Here is an 18,464-nt window from a genome sequence, read left to right as displayed (position 1 = left end):
AATAATTTAAAATGAACAATGAGCAAAAAAGTACACTTGGTTATGACATGTTCAAAATACACTAGGGTGGACCCATGTTTTAAAAAGAAAAATCATCCGTAAAATAGAATGCCAATGACAATAATAAGACTTAATTATTGCCTTGTCAGCCGCGACAAGACAAAAATCATGGATAATTACCCTCTTACTCACCAGAATCGAAGAATGATCATATCCATTCCATCCAAATTTTTGTTGACAACGAAAAAACATACATTAATTAAAAAAGGAAGTATAACCTATGCTATTACAACCAAAACATAAAACAAAGCAAACAAAACTAAAAAAGCTTTGTCAACGCTTACAAACTATATAAAACAAAACCAAGTAAAGCCGATAAAGAGTCGCAAGTTATGGAGGTCGTCACCATTCCATCTAATATTATTGTTGATATGAGACTATTAGTGGTTCTTAATTTTGTATCATGTTTTATTCCATTTTATACACTTCGACTGTTATACACTATTTGATATTTACAAATAAATAGATTTTTTTTTTTTTTGCTACAAATAAGGTGATTTAATCTTACTCGATTGTGCTTTAGATTTTTGCTACAATATTTTTTTGCTTCGAAATATAATTTTCAGTTACAATTATATTTTTATTATAAATATATCTACATAATCTTCAAAAAATTTGTTGCGATCCTGATGATTTTTTTCCTTTTCTACATCTGTGAATGTGAAACTTAGGTAATAGAATCCGATCTTTCTAGTAGATAATCTAAGTTCATTTTATGGACAACTGAAAATCATAGTATTATTCACTATTATGTGTTTGGATCCTCTAAAGTTTTAATACAACTATACAAGGTAGAGTTCGGATAATATCAGCAGTTGAATAAAAAAATTTAGCTCATATATTGTCTTTTCAAAATCCTCCTATTTTTTCTCATTAAATTTCACCCCCTTATATAGGTCTTATTATATATTTTTTTTAACAAAATTTAACAATTTCGGGTTGGTTCAGAATTAAAAAATATTTTTTAATCGAGCCTTTAACTTTTTTTATGCTTTCTATTGTTTTAATATTATTGTTTGATATCTTCTGATGTATATCCAAAAAAGTTTAGCTAGTCTAAATCCAAGTGGGTTCGAGTAACTTAACTAACTTTTTCTTACAGCTAATACTGATCTTTCCAATATGAAAGAGTACTTTCTTTTTTTATTGATATTTTGCTTATGAGGTGAAACTGTGACTATGAATTTCCTTAACAAATTATGAAAGTACCTTCTTTATAATTGTAAATGAAGAAAATTATAAGTTCAATATTCAATTTCGCTAAAGAAAACAATAAATTAAAAAACAAATGTAGTAAAGAGAAAAGAAAAAATTAATATGAACAGTCTCAACTATAGTCCATCTTTTTAAACAATCTCAATTATCGATTAACTCATAAAAATCCAAACTTTGGATTGTCTTTTGTAATGTTTAGCAAATTATAAGTCGTACGAGGCTGTTTTAGAAAAATACTTGTTACGCGCTAATTTTTTTGACGGACATTTTAATGAAGATGAAGCTCGGTTGGGACTGTTGGTATCAATTATTCCGTGAAATAATCCTAATATATACTTCCTCCGATTCTTATTACTCGATCTACATTCTTTTTTAGGATGTTTTACAATACTTGCAAGTTGCAGCCTTTACTTTTTACACAAAGAAAGTCTTATTCTATTATTTAAGTACATGGACCATGTTTACTCTCCCTCCTTTGTTCACGTCCCATTTGCAAATGTTGCAAGTATTAAGAAACGGAGAAAGTATAAGAAAAAATGGTAAGAAATTAGGGTGCATCCAGGAAAAGTCCAGGAGAGTCCCCCCTATAAATACAAGTGATCACCTATCTAAACTTCCATCAAATACAAAGCAAAACCCATTATTAGCAAACACTTTTAGATACAAATCACTCTTATTTTTCTCAAAAGGTGAAGAATTTCCTAGTTCACCATGGCTAACATTGAGAGGAAGAATAAGGGAAGGCAAAGAGTAGCCATGGTGCGTATGGAAAAAGAAAGTAACCGTTTAGTTACCTTCTCAAAACGTCGTGCTGGCTTGTTTAAGAAAACTAGTGAACTTTGCACCTTATGTGGTGCAGAAGCTGCAGTTATTGTTTTTTCCCCTGGAAGAAAAGCCTTTTCTTTTGGCCATCCTTCTGTTGATGCCACCATCAACCGTTTTATACTTTCTGATGATCAATTGAACCGCGATAACCTCAATGGCCAGCCATCTGAAACTCCTAAAAACCTGAATGTCATAGGTCGCAACTTGGAACTTACCATCGTTAACAATCAACTGGAGTTTGAGAAGATGCGATATGAAGAACTCATCAATGGAAGAAAGCTAAGGGAAGAAGATTACAAGTGGTTGAAGTTAGTTGATGAATGTGGCATACAAGACCTTAAAAGGCTTCTAGAGTCACTAACTGGGATGAGGAGCAATCTGTACCAAATGTATGACCAAGTTGTAGTTGAAGTTAATAATACTAGGAATATTTTAGAATCTACTTATAATTTACCACCAGATATGATGGGAAGAGATAACGGTATCTCAACTGTCTTTGGTGGCCATCCTCATCAAATGATGATGGCTGGAAGTTCTAGTAATTTTGACCATTCTCAGATGATGATGATTCAAGCTCCCATGAGTGAGTTTGGAGATCCGTCTTTGACAATGGGGTCGAATGGCATAGCCATGGAGCATCTTCTTGATGCAAATGCGAATGCGAATGCGAATGCGAATGCGAATGCGAATGCTAATGCTAATGCTAATGCTAATGCTAATGGTAATGGTAATGGTAATGCTAATGCTAATGCTAATGCTAATGCTAATGCTAATGCTAATGCTAATGCTTTATCTATGCCAAATCCCATGGGATTAGCGTTTCCTGATCCAAACTTAATGCCATCTTTCCAAGGGGGAAATAATCCTGTAGGAGGCAGTCAATTTGATGGGCTTCCTCCTTTGCCTTCATTCAATGCTCAGCCTATGAATCCTATGAATCCTATGTCAGGTAATTTCCAGAATTTCCCTTCAATGCTACCGGGGGCGGATGTCATGGATGCTCCAACTGTTCCCTTCAATCCTCCAAATGGATTTGTATTTGGTAATGGTAATGAATTTAACTAGATATTATTTTTATATTATGTCTACCCTTTTGTGGATCGTGGAGAACCAAGGGGGTAGCACGAAGAGGACCAAGTGCTCAACCGCAGGGTGCACCTGAGGATGAGAACACACCCAAGCTGCTAGGGTGATTCTCGCGGTTCTATCCATGTCTTCCATTAGAGGATGAATCAGTGTTTTTCCTTGTGTTTGTGTTGTTTCATTTACTTTGTGTTGTTTTATTTGTGTTTGTTTTTCCAGATGCAATGTAGTGTGGTGTCTTGTTGGTTGTTTTAGTTTCAGTAAGTGCAAGGGTCATGTATCTCTCTATGTTATAATAAAAATATATGCAATCATTTAATTCTGTCTTTTATTGTCAATTTCATCTATTTGTATTCCAATTCTTTGCTATATAAGCCAATAGTTGGATCAATATCATACTTGAATTTCATACCTTTTAAATGTAAAAAAAAAATGTAACTGAAAAAACAAAAATCAACACTTCCAGATTCTCAAAATATACATCCTCGGACTATTATTCTGTGCTAGTATTACCATCTATGCTGCTATTGATCAAGAAAAATATAACTGATGTGCAGGAATGAAGTTTAGAGAGTGCATTCAAGTTGTTTTGAGGGGAATGTGCTCATTAATTAAGTTAAAATGGCAGAATAAAGACCAATAATTATACTGCATTATAAAATTAAAAAAAGGCCGAATTTTAGCAGTTTATAAAAATTACAGTGCATAACCTAGAGAAAACCTGTATTTTCGATGACGTCAACGACAAGAAAGCACCTGAAAAATGAAAAAAAACTGTATTAATCTGCTGAAAGTAACTTTTAAAACGATTCGATAGCGATATAAAGAATATTAACAGCTATCTGGAGTTATTGTAGCATTCCATTTAATTGGATTTGAGGAGAAAATCATAAATAAATTATTAGGTAATGCTAAAGAAGTAAAGATTAGGGTGAAGAATAGCAACTATTACAATGAATTAATAGAAGCGAGTGACGAATGTTATAGTATACAGATCTTAAACACATTGATTTATTAAAGTATAGGAGGTTTTCCCCTATATAGAGAGTCTACTCACTTGAATAGTCTGGCAGTGCACGTTACGCAATAACGATGAGCAGAAAGAAGCCGATAGCAAACCACAATCTCTTCAATATGTGCCGCCTTCATGTAAAAATATGCCATCTTCAATGAAGCATCATGGAAATATAAGTCTTGGAGTGTAATTACCAAATCTTCTGGCTGCAACTAGCCCAGCAGTCAATGCCACTCCAAACAAAGCATGTAATCGAACACAGTAGTATTTGGCCATGAAGATCTTTTCATTATCCTGATAAACAGATTTAACATACAAGCAAACTTCAAGTGGCTGTTGACAGCTGAAACTGAGGTTCAAAACTCTACAATCGTTTCCAATGCTCTAATGACTAGCAGAAGCCCCACTAGCACAAATGCCAAATGCTTTCACTGCCTTCAATGAAATCTCGACAAGAAGAATGGGGTTCAAATAAGTAAATAGTATAAGAGATACAAATTATATGACAAGATTGTCGGAATATGTCTATCTAGAGCTCAATTTTAGCTGCCACCAATGTCTAAAAAGTCATGCAAAGGATAAACTTGAATAGGGAGAGCTCCGCAGTCACCAACAATGACCTAGACTGCCTTTACATCTTTTTAAATGTTTCAAAATACTCTAGTCTCACAGTTGGACTGGGATTCATGTCGGAGCCTAAGTGACCAGTGTGCCCGGCTGTGCAAACTCACTAACCAAAACTGCTGAACCATAGTGGACCGACTTGCCTTGGGAGGGGACAAGGACTGGACACAATGGCTTACGGGATCATGTCTAGGGGGCTCCTCCCTCTATGGTTCATCAAGGTTTTACACGAAACTCTATTAGTTTAACGAGCATAAACTTTAGCCTTAAAAAAATGGGGGTGTCCTAGGGGAAACTTCTGGACCATTATCACTATCAACTACCCATTCAATGGTCAATAAAGACCCCGAATAACCCTAAAGATCTCAAGTAGACTTTTCTTATAGTCTAAGAGGAGTTCAGTTTTTTCATCGACTTCAACAAAGCTTTCATAGGCACAGGTTAACTCAGAACTGGCCATTGCAGGCAGCTATATTCAGCTCTGAAATCATCTAGATCCTCAAACCTGTCAATTCAGATTTATTTCCGTAATGTCTTTGAGGTGTACAATATAGACTTTAACGGAGAAAATGTGAATCCACTTAAGCAGAAATAGGGTGGCTCCATCCTCCAAAGAGGCTCCCTAATGTGAATGTAAGCCTTGGGGAAAGTGCTTTGTAAGGGGCAACTTGCACCGTCCCAGTATCATCTACAGTCCCAAAACCTTGTGATTCCATGAAATCTTGGAGAGGCTACCTGGTATTTTAGCTTAATAGGACTCACAGGCATTAGCTATTAGCTCAAGTCATATTGACTATTTCTGATACATACTGATTACTGAACATGACTTGATAGACATGTAGTATATACTTTGTCAGAATATTAGTATTGAACCTGACGATGCTCCTACAGTGCTTCTCTTCACTTCCCACTTAGAATTTCAAGCCTCCTTTTGGAAGCCTTGGAATTTGATTTAGCTAGAGGGAAGGCAGCTTCGGCCTGAAGTAATCTACATTTCCTATGGCCACCAAAAAAGTACGGGTCACCCCTTAAAACTCTTTTCAAGGATCTTCAAGAGTCTCATACTTAAGTCCTAGCTGTGAAATAGGTTTCAATGGAGAATTCTCCATCTACACAAGATTATCATAAGCATGAGTTAAATACAGGAATATGCCTCCTGAGGGATCAATTTCAAATCCAGCTAGCGATGATCAAGGACCAAGAAAATCACTTTCCCTCATTCACAAAGAGTACAACGCTAGTATGGCAGACATGGCACAGCTAGTCAACTACCACCACAAACTAGGATAGTCCTGGCTAGGATATAGTGATTTACATGTAAATTTTCCTTCAATAAGTAATCTTAACAGACCTACAAGTACCAAGACAACTAACCTAAAAGATGTTCAATGGTTAACCTATGTTACTCGGACTCGTGATTTTACCTCCAGTACCCGTGTTGGGTTCCTGACACTCCGACATGGTTATTGACACTTCGAAAATTCATCTTGGGCCTTGTCATGATAAAAATAGTTGACTCAGAACAAGTGTCTGATTCCAGTAGCTGAGTCCTAGTACATAGGCTTAAGCACAAATCCTCATTACTCCTAAATTGCTTTTGCATCAGCCACAGGTCTTCTTGGTACTGCCTATATTTCCTATTCAAGAAAATATATTGCTCGGAAATTTCAAAGAATCTATAAGGCCACAATTTGTTTGCGTTCTTAATAATAACAAAATTACCAATTTACCACTTAATTCCAATTAGATGGAGCTTATAATACTGCTAGAGGTGGCCTATGACATTTGGCCTAGTAGTGAGATCAGGTTAACTTGCAATGGGGCATCCACCGCATTACTACTACAGAGAAGCATAATAGCATAACAAACAATAGTTACACCGTGATCCACTTACAAAAAACTGGCATTTAAGGCTTGGTAAAAGCTGCATGCACTTTGCAGTACTGAACATGATAGACACGTAAAACATGCACCAGTGAAGAAATAAAATATGCATTCAAGAGTTTCAAATAGGAAGAAATAGATAAAAGAACAGTCAAAATCATGTTACAGTAATGAAATACCTATACAGGCTGCTAATTTGCATTGACAAGGGAATATAACATCAAGCACTTCAGAATTGGAGAAAAAGATCTCACAGAATTATATGGAACTGCTGAGTTTAACTAGTTAGTGTTACAGGTGGTCAAAGAGAGCTGAAGTTGAATTAGAGAAATCAAGCAAAACGCAAACAAATTCTTTTTATCAATTCACGACTTACATGGTAATTCTTCTCCACGTAGCTAACAACCATGTTTCCCATTGGTATAGTCAAGGCGCAAAAAACCTGAAGGCAATAAGAAATATTTGTAAAGGGAAGGGATAATAAGGAAAGAGTGGGAAAGAAAGAAACTCAAGTTAAGACGAACAGCAAAACAGGAGTAAGAACCAGCCACGAGAAAAAAAAAATGGAGTATCTACTATGAAATAAAATCACAACTATTACTTACAGTGCATGTCAAGGGAAGAGCACTTCCAAGTGATAAAACAAATAAGGCACCATAAAGTGCTACTATTGAAATTTTGACAACCTCTGATCCGGCTTTCTGTCCTACACGAACCTGCATACAGAGAAATTACCGAAGCATATTACAAAAGGCCAAGTTTACATGATACAAGTTCATAGAATTCCAGTTCCAATGGGTTTACCAACGGTGAAAATTTACCAACAGCTCTATCTCCTTCCACCTGCATTCATACAAAATATATCAAGAGTCTGAACTTATATATTCTGTAAGAGTAAAATTAGTGAAGAAAAGTCACCTGGTGAAAATGGCTACAGAATAAGATTAAGGTGGTGGTGCAACCAACAAGAAGTGATGCAGAGAGGACAGTAGTCGTTAAGGGACAACGGTACCCTAGGTTGCTGCCAAGTGCAGAAACATTAGAAAACTTAAACAGCTTATTCTCTGGAGCCATGATACATGAAGCTAATTGGATTTTTCAAAATACCTCGACGTAATCTGCATCATATAAAACGCTGTAGTAGCAAATGGGCCAAATGATGCAAAGCACAGCGGCTCTCCCAATCCTTGGTAACTTAATCGAAAAGGTGGACACTGCAACAAGAGGTATCTTAGCACATATTAGACGTAGTTCCACATATTCCTGCAATTATTCAATAAGAATAGGGACTATCACCTACAACCTGTCTCCATCAGTATCTAAGTGATTAAAAACAAAATCAGATATTTCTCTCTCATAATCAAGAATCAGACATATCTTCCATGTGGAAAGAATCCTCATGTTATAAGAATGAATTCTGAATGACCACACCACTTCAAAGGAATATGCAAGGTCAAACAGATTCATAGTCCACTGATATATCTATTAGCAGCTTAAATATCAAGGTACAATGGACTTGATGTAAATAAAAGGACAAACCATCCAATAATTGTATTACTTTCAGCAAAGAATAAAGCATTCCGAAGGCTAATGGCTATACATTATTCCGATGGCAGCCAAAGAGCTTTCTAATTATAGCTTAGTGCCGCCAAGTCATCCGAACTGCTGGAACCACCAGGGAGCATACCTGGGTGCCTCAGTAACCTGTTGTGACTAATTATTAGGGTGGACAACAGTTAGGCTGAGTTCCATTTGGTCGGGGGAGTATGATGGATGGTGGTCGGAAAGGGGGCATCAAATCTGACCATCTAAAAATAATTTATTTCGAAGGCAAAGCTACATGCTCATTATCACTCAAAAGTTTTCAAAAATATAAGTGAATGATTTTATACCTGGTACACATAGCCACACATGACTGCACATAACAATAGCAGTAATGAACGCACATTCCCAGCCACCAAAGCTAACCCAGTCAGACCCACAAAACCAAAAGCCAGTAGCAGATTGGCAGCAACAAGGGTCCCTGTTCGGCTTCCAAATAAGATGTGGGGTACAAAGGGTCAATTTTATAATCGTGCCAATAAAGATAGGCTAAGCAGCCTGAGATGCATATATGATCAAAAATTGCACACAGAAGCTATTGTTAAAGGGAAACCCCACCTTCCAACAATGTTCACAACTGATTCTTTCTTGTTTTTATCTGCTCCTGTGTCAAAATCATACACATCATTGCTGCCGCATGTGAATATCCAAGAAAATTGTCAACAAAACTGAGAACGTGAGATACTTAAATAAAATGTTGAGAGAGTGGGGTTTTGGCAAGACTGTATAAAAACTATAGCTGACTGCATTGCAGTATTTTGCTAATATTGTGGATCAATTTACAATTGACCAATCATTCATGGTTGAAAGATATCTTTGTAGACAAATCATAAACTTCCCGTCAACAATTTCTTGATAAAAATGTTGCTATTAAACATTATCGTGGAAAGATATATATTGCACAACTGGAAGCAGAATGACCCAACAAAGATGACAAAAAACCTCAAAGTATGAGAAGAATAAAACCACAGCCATAAAAAAGAAGAAATATTTCTAACTAAGGTCAATAAAAATTAAAGATCCTATCTGATCCCATTTGCAAACTCCTACTCTACCATCATCTCCATCAACATGTCATGAAAGTGTAGGTCTAATGTCCAGAGTCCATGTACCCCGCCAATGCAAACTAAGGTAGACACGCGTTAAACCTCTTTCCTTTTTGGTGAGTGGGGGGTGGACAAATTACGTTCCTTCTCCACAATTACTTACACAGAAGTCTTTATAAAGACAAAAAAGATGGCAACTTCAATGAAAGCCTAAACATTCATTCTTTCTAGTCATCCTCTCCGCAGTGTCAATGGAGAGACAACTGGCAGGGAAAATGCAGACAAAATCGAAGGCATATTCTTCCACTCACCTATCTCCATTTTGCATGAAATATGAGGTGTACATCTACATGTACATTCTAGAACATTACATTGGATAAACATAGATATTTCTTTGTGCAGGCACAAGTTGAAATATCCGACTCTCCTGGTTAAATTGCAAATAGGATCAATCACCTCAAAGGCATTTTAAATGACCTCCTGATTGGCATAGAGTGCTATGCTCTAGTGTATGTGAGCCGTTCCATTGGGAAAAAAAACTACAACTAGAGATTAAAATATATCAATTGATTTACCGAAAGGGTGTGTAGGGCGGGGGGGTGGGGGTGGGGATCCATCTCACTGATAAACTAACCTTAAGTTAAGCCATGTGATAATAAAAATGGATGAGATCAGGAGCCCAAGGTAGCGCAGCATCGAAAATTGGCCTGTTTGCAGGTAGGCAGAAGCACTGGCCACCTACGTATGCACATCCATAATGAATTTGGGTAATAAAATTTGAGCAGAAGCTATAAGCAAGTTAGAAAGAGAAGAAAGAGAGAAATTTAAATATAGAGTTTTCCTCCTTGAAATGAGGCATAGGAAGGTAAAAACAGATCAATTCACATTTAACAGCTAAACCTAAGATAATATAAGTGAGCAATATGAATACAAATATTATTTCAAGGTCCCATGAAAACGTCACATGAGCACAAGGAAAAGCTTGATTTGTAGATTTTTGAAATATTATATAGTTTGCATCATCCCCTAGTTTCACAAACAATGAAAACACAAGGCAAGTTCCAAAAGAATTATGACCTAAAGGATTGGAAGGTCAAAGAAATTAGAAATGGAAATTCATAGGATTCACACAAGCCAATGGATCATACATTTAAAATTAAAGCTTAGAAAACTTACCGTAAGTGGAACTACTGCAACAGAGTATATGGGTAACTTTATGGCTCTCCATATCAAGGTAGCTCGAGATACATCTTTGTTTTCCTGGTCACAACTATAATCAGGATTCTTCTTCTCACACTTGATGGATTCCCACTGACATCTTTCAGAGGTTCTTGCTCTTGCTGATTGTTTGACATTCCCAAAAGAATATCCACCATCATCAAAAGATATCTGACAATTTCCTTTTTTCTTATTAAGGTGGGTAGCACTTGGACAAGACCTGACAATTGAATGCATGCTACAAGAGTCAGCAATTAGAGAGAAACATATCTTCTACACAAAGGCTGCCAGCCAATCAACTTTAAGAGGCCAAGTAGATCTAAGGCAGAGAAAAAATTAACATAAAAAATCCACAATTTTTCAATCCATGATTTTTCTTTCCTATATTACTTTCTCCGTCATATCAATTTATACATCCCAATATATACACTCTCTATCAAGTAAGCATTTCCTCACTGCTTATTCTCTAAAGTCGGGATCCACACCCACTTCAGTCCTATTGTTCTCTCTGCCTTTTCGTTCTCCTTAATCTCCTTATAGATTCCCAACGTATAGATTAATATGGGATAGAGAGAGTATCTATAAAGCTAGGAGCCTATGACTGAGAATCCTAAAGTAATTTGTACTTAAATTTCAACTTGGGCCACAAAGGAGCTCCTATACCATATTTGCCAATTTGATTTCCATACACAGTCTTCAACAAATGAAATGGATTGTCCTATGACTCCTCTCTTTATTAGAAAGAATAATTTCATGATTGACACAATTTGTTGCACTAAAGAAACAGACTATGGTGGCAAGTGATAAGCTATGTTACTCAAACTTAGGTACTCATACAATATATGAGTATGTGTTTAAGTGTCTAACTTGCCTATTTTATGAAAATTTCCCATGATTTTGGCCCAGAATGAAGCGAAGTAACCATATCCAAATCGAATATCTAGGTAAATCAATAATCCAAGTAAAGTAGGTAACAAGTGAAGGACCGAAATTCAGTTAAATGGTGATTCTGAACAGCTATTCTGTAAGATGGACTCTGTCCATATCTAGAATTCTGCTTTGGCATTAAAATGACATTAACGATCAAAGAGACGGGTCAATCCACCAAACAAAAATAGAATCTTCACTCTCAATAATAAAAAGCAAACATATACATAATATCAAGCTATCAGTGTGTGGTTTTAGTTTTAATAATACTATATCATAACTCTTTCAGATATCTCTGACCCCTGGGTATCCCTCAATCAGTAGACTCTTAATGAACATTCCAATCTTGCATTACACCAAGAGCTAAAAAATCACCACTTATATTAAAGTGAAATTCTAGCAATTCAATATGTTCCACCGTTAGAACCCAGCCTTCTTCCCTAGAAAGGGGTATATGGCGAGAAGTAATATTAGTTGACATCAGATATTGTAAGGAAAAGAACAAGTCATGAAGGCACCATTAAAAGGATCTCTGATCATGAGAATCCAAGTTAAGTAAAAAAGTACACGCTTCCAGCCATTTTATTCTTGAAGATTATGATAATGAATGCATAAACCTTTCTGGAAGTTGCATTTCGATCTCAGACAGATATCAAAAGGAATTCGGCTGTAAACACACCTAGTCATATATGCGTAACGTAATAAGGTTCAAAGGAGATGTTAGCTTTAGTGGTAAGTAAAGTCCTCATGGAATTTAGAGGACCTGGTTCAAGCCGCATCTTCACTGATTTACATGTATCGCTTTCTATAAAAATAGGAGTTCTGGGATGTATAGCTATGTTGCTAACATGTGTCTAGTTATACAAGTCCTAAAAACCCTTCTACTCAAAGATAGATCATGATAGATTAAATACTATTGTTTAAGCAAGATGCCTTCTTTGCATAAAGAAAGTTACATAACAAAATTTAGAAATTAATGCCTCAGCTATAAATGACTTTCTCATAAATGGAAATCTTTTCTCCTAGTCACACATGCAACTAGACGGATTTCTTACTTGAAATTCCAATTAACATTCAAGCAAACTCAGGAAAGATCTAATGACAACATGACCATCACGGAGGTTTCCCACCCCAGAAAACATTCGACAAAGATCCAGAAAAGCTAACTACCAGGAACACGGTACTAATTCTAATTTGTAACAAGAACTTATGCCAATTGCATCATCAAAAACATCACAACACAAACATAAGACTAACAATTTGTCTAGATAACTGTCATAGATCAGCAACATTTATCTCATTCTAAACATTTCCTTGAAGTAATACTTATTTGATAGACACTATAAGATCAAGGATATGACCAAAAACAGTCCTCAACTCAACAATCCAACCGAAGAGTGTCCCAGTGAGGTGAGCCTGATAGGATAATATAATAACATCGTAATACATTTATTCTAAGGGATCATTATACATGTTATTGCAGTACATTACAGTTTTACAACAACCATAAAAGGTATTATAAAAATGCATTATGTTTATAGTATAACTGTATAAGCCTGTATCATTCGGAATTCTGTGTTGTACCCCCTTTCAGAAAAAATTTAAGTAGTACCCCGAACTTTAAAACGTGTCTCAATTGTACCCTCGCCATTAACCTAATACTGATAGCATCATAGCAATTCAGGGTTCGTGAAAAAGCACAATACTTGGTAATGTAGATGAATATTTAATAGAGTAAACCCCCATAAAATTTCCCCAAAATCTTCATTTCCCCATATATCATTACAAGAGAAGTACAGTACATATATATATGTAAGTATTTGTCACCTTCGAACAGAAAATAGAGGAAATGAACAAACTTGCCCGCCGCTGCAAAATGCAGCCATTGTAATTTGTAGCAACTTTTACTGGAAATTCATAACATTATCTGTGCCCAAAAAAAAAAAGGTACAATTCATCAACAAATTATCGCATGAATTTATAATTGAAATAAAAACTCAAATTTGCCTTGATATTGACTCTGTAGAACCAATTTCAGATGTATTATTGAAGAAGAATACTAAATTCAAGAAACCCAAAGCCCAAAAAAGAAACAAGCAAAAGGAAAAAGCTGATAGAATTATACCTGGGCAGAGTAAATGGGTTCAAAGACTCAAAATTTAGGATGAGAAATTCAAGAATAACGATTAAAATGTAACTGTTTTCTGAGGGAAGTTTGTGCAAGGAGGAGAGAGTGAGAGACTGTGGAGATGGTAGGAAGGAGATATGGTTGAGATGCTGGCAGCTTAACTGCTTAGATAGAGTTTTTTATCCCTACAATTGATTGCAATAATTGAATTAGGCTAGGGGTAAATGTGTAATTTCATACAATCACATTGACATAAATCGACCCTCTCCTTTGTGCAAACCGTTGGTCTCATAAGAGACCGCCTATTTTTAATTTAAAAATTAGACAACGGTTCAAGTTCAATAGTAAGAAGAGATAGGAGCACCTTTTTGGATATAACTAGTTCTTGTCCCGCATACGTCCCGGATTATTTACTGATGTGCATTTGAAGTCTTCAAAAATAGAAATATTTGTCTTTAAATGATTTTTCCCCTGCAAAGATCAATATGAATATTGTAGTGTAGTTGGTTAGTGTATTAGCATATCAAATGAGAGGTAATAGGTTTGAGTTTTGAAACACACATTTTTATTGTTTAATGTCTTATTTGATTGTGTGGAGGGAAGAGTACATGTGGTAGCATGACATTTGTTTGTCTTGAATTTTTTATATATATATATATATATATATATATATATATATATATATATATATATGGCATAATTTAATCTATTTAATTTATTAAATGACCAATTTAATCCATTCAGTTCTTGGCTGCTAATCGAGTTGAGCAGCTCGCGAGCAACTCGAGTTCGGCTCTGCAAAAAAGTTCATTAAAAACTTAAGATATGGGAACCAACTTATCAACCCCGATTAAAATTTACTTTATGATCCTTGAATATCTTTTTAATGTTTTGGTAATTGTTGTAATAAATCTATTTTTTTTTTTTTGAAAAAAAGAAAGTCAAGGTAAAATTAATTTAACGTTATTTACTCTTAAAAAGCTAGCGAGCAATCAAAGCTAATCGAGCTTCTCGAGCTTATGGAGCTCGAGTCGAATCGAGTTTCGAGTCGAGTTACAAAAAAATTAACGAGCACGAGTCGAGCAAGGGCTTAACGAGGGTCCTGCTCACGACCGACTCGCTCGATTAGTAGCCCTAGTTCTCATATTCTTTAGCCCATATAGTGACTATAGTTTGTTTTCTAAAATTGTTGGGTTAGAATGAGATGGAATAGGCATATTAGAAAAATCTAAGTTTGAATTTGTCTGATAATATATTAGAACTAGACCACATATCCTAATAAGTTGTGTTGCACATAATATGACACCCATATGTTTAAGCATTACTTACATTGTACTCCCAATGTTTCTTTTTAAAGTTGCATCCTCAAATTTTGTAGTCTCTTTTTTTCACTCTCAACATTTCCCGTTTTTGGCAATTCTCTATTACTTGCAACGATTCTATTTTGACAATATATTCATTCTATATCTCTTCTGGCACGTGGAGTTCCTTTTTGTATCACTCTCATCTCTTTGATCCTTGTACAAAAGGAAATTTTACGAGTAATTAAAAACGAAGGAAATATTTATTTGTATTGTACCTCTTCGTTTAGTCAAAGTTAGATTTTCAGTTATTTTCTTATTCCCAGTTCTTTTCTTATTTCCAGTTCTTCAAATTTATATTAGGAAAGATCTAGTCTAAGGCTTTCACATGGTTCTACACAATAGAGCAGCATGCTAATGATTTTGAGGAAAAATTTCTCTTCTAATGTAAGTCTAATTAAAGAAATTTGTTTAAATTTGTACAAATGCATAAGCAAGTAAATTAACAATGATCAATGTTTTAATTATTGTGGTTCTTAATCGCATCATATTGACTGGACACATTTATCGAGATACATCTTTGTCCATCAAATCTTCAGCTATATATTATCAAAAATTATAAAAACATAATATCTTAAAAATAAACATTGAGATTTAGCTATTAAAAATTAAAAGTCTAACATTTTTGTCGTCCCAATTACCTTTAACTTTCAAGTTTTTGCGAGAAGCTGCCTTATAAAATTTTTTTTGTCCCAAACTACCTTACTTTTACCATTTTGCCGTTGACAGCTACCTGATGCCGGTTTTAGGTGTTGACTTTTTTCAGGTCAAAATTGTGGGAGATACAAAGTTACCCTTTTGAAAATTGCTTGAGATTCAAGGAAACTAAGAGGGTGATAAATTGGGTGATTGATTCAATTTTAGTTTAAATAGAAGAGGAATTTAATGGTGGATTGGTGGTACAAAGTGTCGACATAGATATGAGAGAGAGAGAGCGTGCACAGGGATATGGGGAAATAGGGTAGGGAAAATGAAAAAGGGTTTGAAGAGGTCAAGTAATATTACGTAACATTAAAAACACTGAAAAAATAGATAGTCAATGCTGGAAACCGGCATAGGGTAGTTTAGACAACAAAATTTTTATAGGGTAGGATCTCTCAAAAACTTGAAAGTTGAAGGTAGTTTTGGACAAAAAATTCTTATAAGTCAATATGATGCATTTATTAAGAAATGAAAGACATATATGTTGGAAATATAGGAACAAACAAGAAGAGGAGAGAATAATGCAGCAAGTAAAAGAAATAATATATTTGTATTACATATTGAACCGCATACTTATTGTTAAGCAAAACAAAGCTAAGGCCTATTTAAAGGCTTACATCCTAATAACATTAACTAGGAAATTGAAAAAGGGATTCTAGAGAGAAGGGCTTTGCCTTCTCTCTAGAAAACCCCTCTTAGTTTTTCCTAAAAGCAAACCCTAAAAACCCTAGCCTCAAATCAATTTCTCTAAAAATTGAAACCCTAGCCTCGTCTCGCTTCATATCTCCCTAGATCTAGCCATTGTTATCGCCTATTTCTTATCAATTTAGTCTAATTTCTCATGTCCTCAGTCGTACTTTATCTATGTAGCCCTTTGTTCAGTTTTCGGAGTTTCTAGCGGTTGGTTTCGGGTTTCTTCTTCCCCCTCTTCGGCTGGACTCCGCTTGGTTTTTTCTTTCTAGTCGTCGGCTCTTTCTTAGTAGGTCGTGGGTTTCGCATCACTGGTGGTCGTTGTGATGCTTCTTTCGTTGGTTTCGCTGGTATTTCATCCACCTTCAGCGAAGAGGTCTCTTGGGTAGCGGTGCCAGGGGTGCGGGTTCGCGTTTGCTGATGGGTTTTGGGACTCGGGCCTGCTCTTATGAAAGATTTGGGAGCGTTTCAGTGGTGATTGTCTTGTCCCTGTGACGGGTTTCAAGAAGGTGTTCATCTTCGTTTGGGCCTAGGGAGAAGCTGTTTCTATCGCGGCAGATCTTCCACTTGTATTTTATATGCTCCTTTTTTCTTATTGTAACCATCCTTTAGGATGTTTTAGGTGGATGTTTCTTTATTGAGATACCCCTAGTTTTCTTTCCTGATAAAAAAAAAAACTAGGAAATGGTATAATAAAAGGAGAGCATGGGTAGACATGGCCCATGCCAATTGTGCACTACTCCTAAGTCGTAACTCCTAACACACTACCAAGTATGTTGCTCCATTATACTTCCTCCGTTTTATTTTAATTTAGACACTTAAACTTTTCACGCATGAATGCAAAACTTTGATTTGAGGACATATATCTTTAGTTTTGTATTTGTAAAAATTATAAAAAGTACATATTAATAAAATACATGTTATGATGAATCTAACAAAATCCCACATGACTATATTTTCATTTCACGTATAAATCACAACTGATGGTCAAAGTGAAATTTGTGAATAATGTAAAATATCAAAGTGTAACAATTAAATTGAAACGGAGGGAGTATGATTTACTTAACAACTAATAAATCACTAACATTTATTCCTAAATTATAAAGGAAGATAGTTAAGCCAACTGATCTGGAGCACAATTGACTATTAGTCAACACACTCTTTGCTTCAAAGTTGGTCTCGAACATATGTCAATTTTTATGAAGTACTCCCCTTCATATGTGATGCACTTCTCATCACCAAACATTTGTTGATTCACTTTTTCACCAACACTGTCGATGCACTTCTCTCCAACACGGTACACTTCTCACCCATTGCTCTAAAATAATGTCTCTTCTTCGACTACTTGTGCCATGTTTTGTTGCTCTTCATTTTGCAATCTATAATGTTTCGCCAAAAAGCTTCTTCACCTTTGGTTGATCCATCATTTTCTCCTCTCATTTGCCTTCTTTGATCAACGACATGGAGTGCATTGATCAATTCTCCAAAAGTTAAAGTAGACAAATTTTTTGAATCTTCAAGAGTATAAATTTTGGTTTCATACATATCCGAAAGAGTTACTAGAAGCTTGTCTAGCACTCTCTGACTTGAAAAATGACCACCAAGGAGCTTTATTTGATTTACAATAGTCATCATTCGATTTTCGTACTCCTTGGCACCTTCGAACTTTTTCATGCTTAGCATCTCAAACTCCCTTTTGAAATTTAAATTTTGCATCAACTTGGTTTGACTATTGCCTTCAAACTCTGCATTGAGCTTTTCCCACGCCTCTTTAGGAGTTTCAAAGGACCTTACAAGTGTGAAAATCCCTTCCAATAATGCCGAAAGTAAGCAATAAAGCGTCCTTGGCTTCTTTGCCATATCTTCTTCTTTTTTTTTTTTGTTTGGGCTACTGGATTGTTTGGAAGAGAGGAGGGAGTAGCATCGTTTTCTACCACATCCCATAAACTCAAAACTTTTAAGTAAGTTTTCATTTTTATAGCCCAAGAGTGGTAATCTTCACCATTGAATATGGGATCAGGAAGAGAAATTTTGCTTGATGTTATTTGACAAGATTTCAACTCTCAAATTTGCTTTTTTTTTTT

General features: G+C 35.5%; 2 protein-coding genes across 3 annotated transcripts; one reads left to right on the top strand and one right to left on the bottom strand.

Moving 5' to 3' along the window:
- The first annotated feature begins 1,908 nt into the window (after nucleotides 1-1,908).
- On the top strand, nucleotides 1,909-3,165 carry LOC104904226 (agamous-like MADS-box protein AGL62). The gene has a single exon (XM_010692424.3). It carries the CDS (start codon nucleotides 1,987-1,989, stop codon nucleotides 3,163-3,165), a length of 1,179 nt encoding a protein of 392 aa, XP_010690726.1. The 5' UTR covers nucleotides 1,909-1,986.
- Nucleotides 3,166-3,813: 648 nt separating this feature from the next.
- LOC104904058 (2-carboxy-1,4-naphthoquinone phytyltransferase, chloroplastic) lies at nucleotides 3,814-13,786 on the bottom strand. 2 transcript variants are annotated; one of them, XM_010692233.3, is made up of 13 exons: nucleotides 13,625-13,786; nucleotides 13,327-13,426; nucleotides 10,531-10,792; nucleotides 9,989-10,092; nucleotides 8,867-8,938; nucleotides 8,599-8,737; nucleotides 7,814-7,920; nucleotides 7,625-7,727; nucleotides 7,511-7,549; nucleotides 7,312-7,422; nucleotides 7,083-7,148; nucleotides 4,241-4,492; nucleotides 3,814-3,939 (listed from the first exon to the last, which is right to left on the bottom strand). In XM_010692233.3, the coding sequence occupies exons 2-12, from the start codon at nucleotides 13,383-13,385 to the stop codon at nucleotides 4,361-4,363; spliced, it is 1,194 nt and encodes a 397-aa protein (XP_010690535.1). In that variant the 5' UTR covers nucleotides 13,386-13,426; nucleotides 13,625-13,786; the 3' UTR covers nucleotides 3,814-3,939; nucleotides 4,241-4,360. The 2 variants fall into 2 exon arrangements, with proteins under 2 accessions (XP_010690535.1, XP_048491895.1); XM_048635938.2 differs by lacking the exon at nucleotides 3,814-3,939 and having other exon boundaries at nucleotides 4,352-4,492; nucleotides 7,083-7,147; nucleotides 7,310-7,422.
- Between the last annotated feature and the right edge of the window lie 4,678 nt (nucleotides 13,787-18,464).

This window comes from Beta vulgaris, chromosome 9 (genome assembly GCF_026745355.1).
Source record: "Beta vulgaris subsp. vulgaris cultivar EL10 chromosome 9, EL10.2, whole genome shotgun sequence".
In the NCBI taxonomy this organism is placed as follows: domain Eukaryota; kingdom Viridiplantae; phylum Streptophyta; class Magnoliopsida; order Caryophyllales; family Amaranthaceae; genus Beta; species Beta vulgaris.
Note: the sequence above shows the minus strand (reverse complement) of the source record. Positions and strands in the feature narration are given on the sequence as shown.

Bases quoted from the DNA above. Each gene is read 5' to 3' on its own strand.
- LOC104904226 (XM_010692424.3), top strand. From the start codon at position 1,987: ATGGCTAACATTGAGAGGAAGAATAAGGGAAGGCAAAGAGTAGCCATG.
- LOC104904058 (XM_010692233.3), bottom strand. From the start codon at position 13,385: ATGGCTGCATTTTGCAGCGGCGGGCAAGTTTGTTCATTTCCTCTATTT. The intron at 10,793-13,326 runs GTGACAAATACT...TTCAATTGTCAG, and splicing joins CCTCTATTTTCTGTTCGAAG to GTCTTGTCCAAGTGCTACCC. The intron at 7,728-7,813 runs GTATTTTGAAAA...TGCACTTGGCAG, and splicing joins ATGATGCAGATTACGTCGAG to CAACCTAGGGTACCGTTGTC.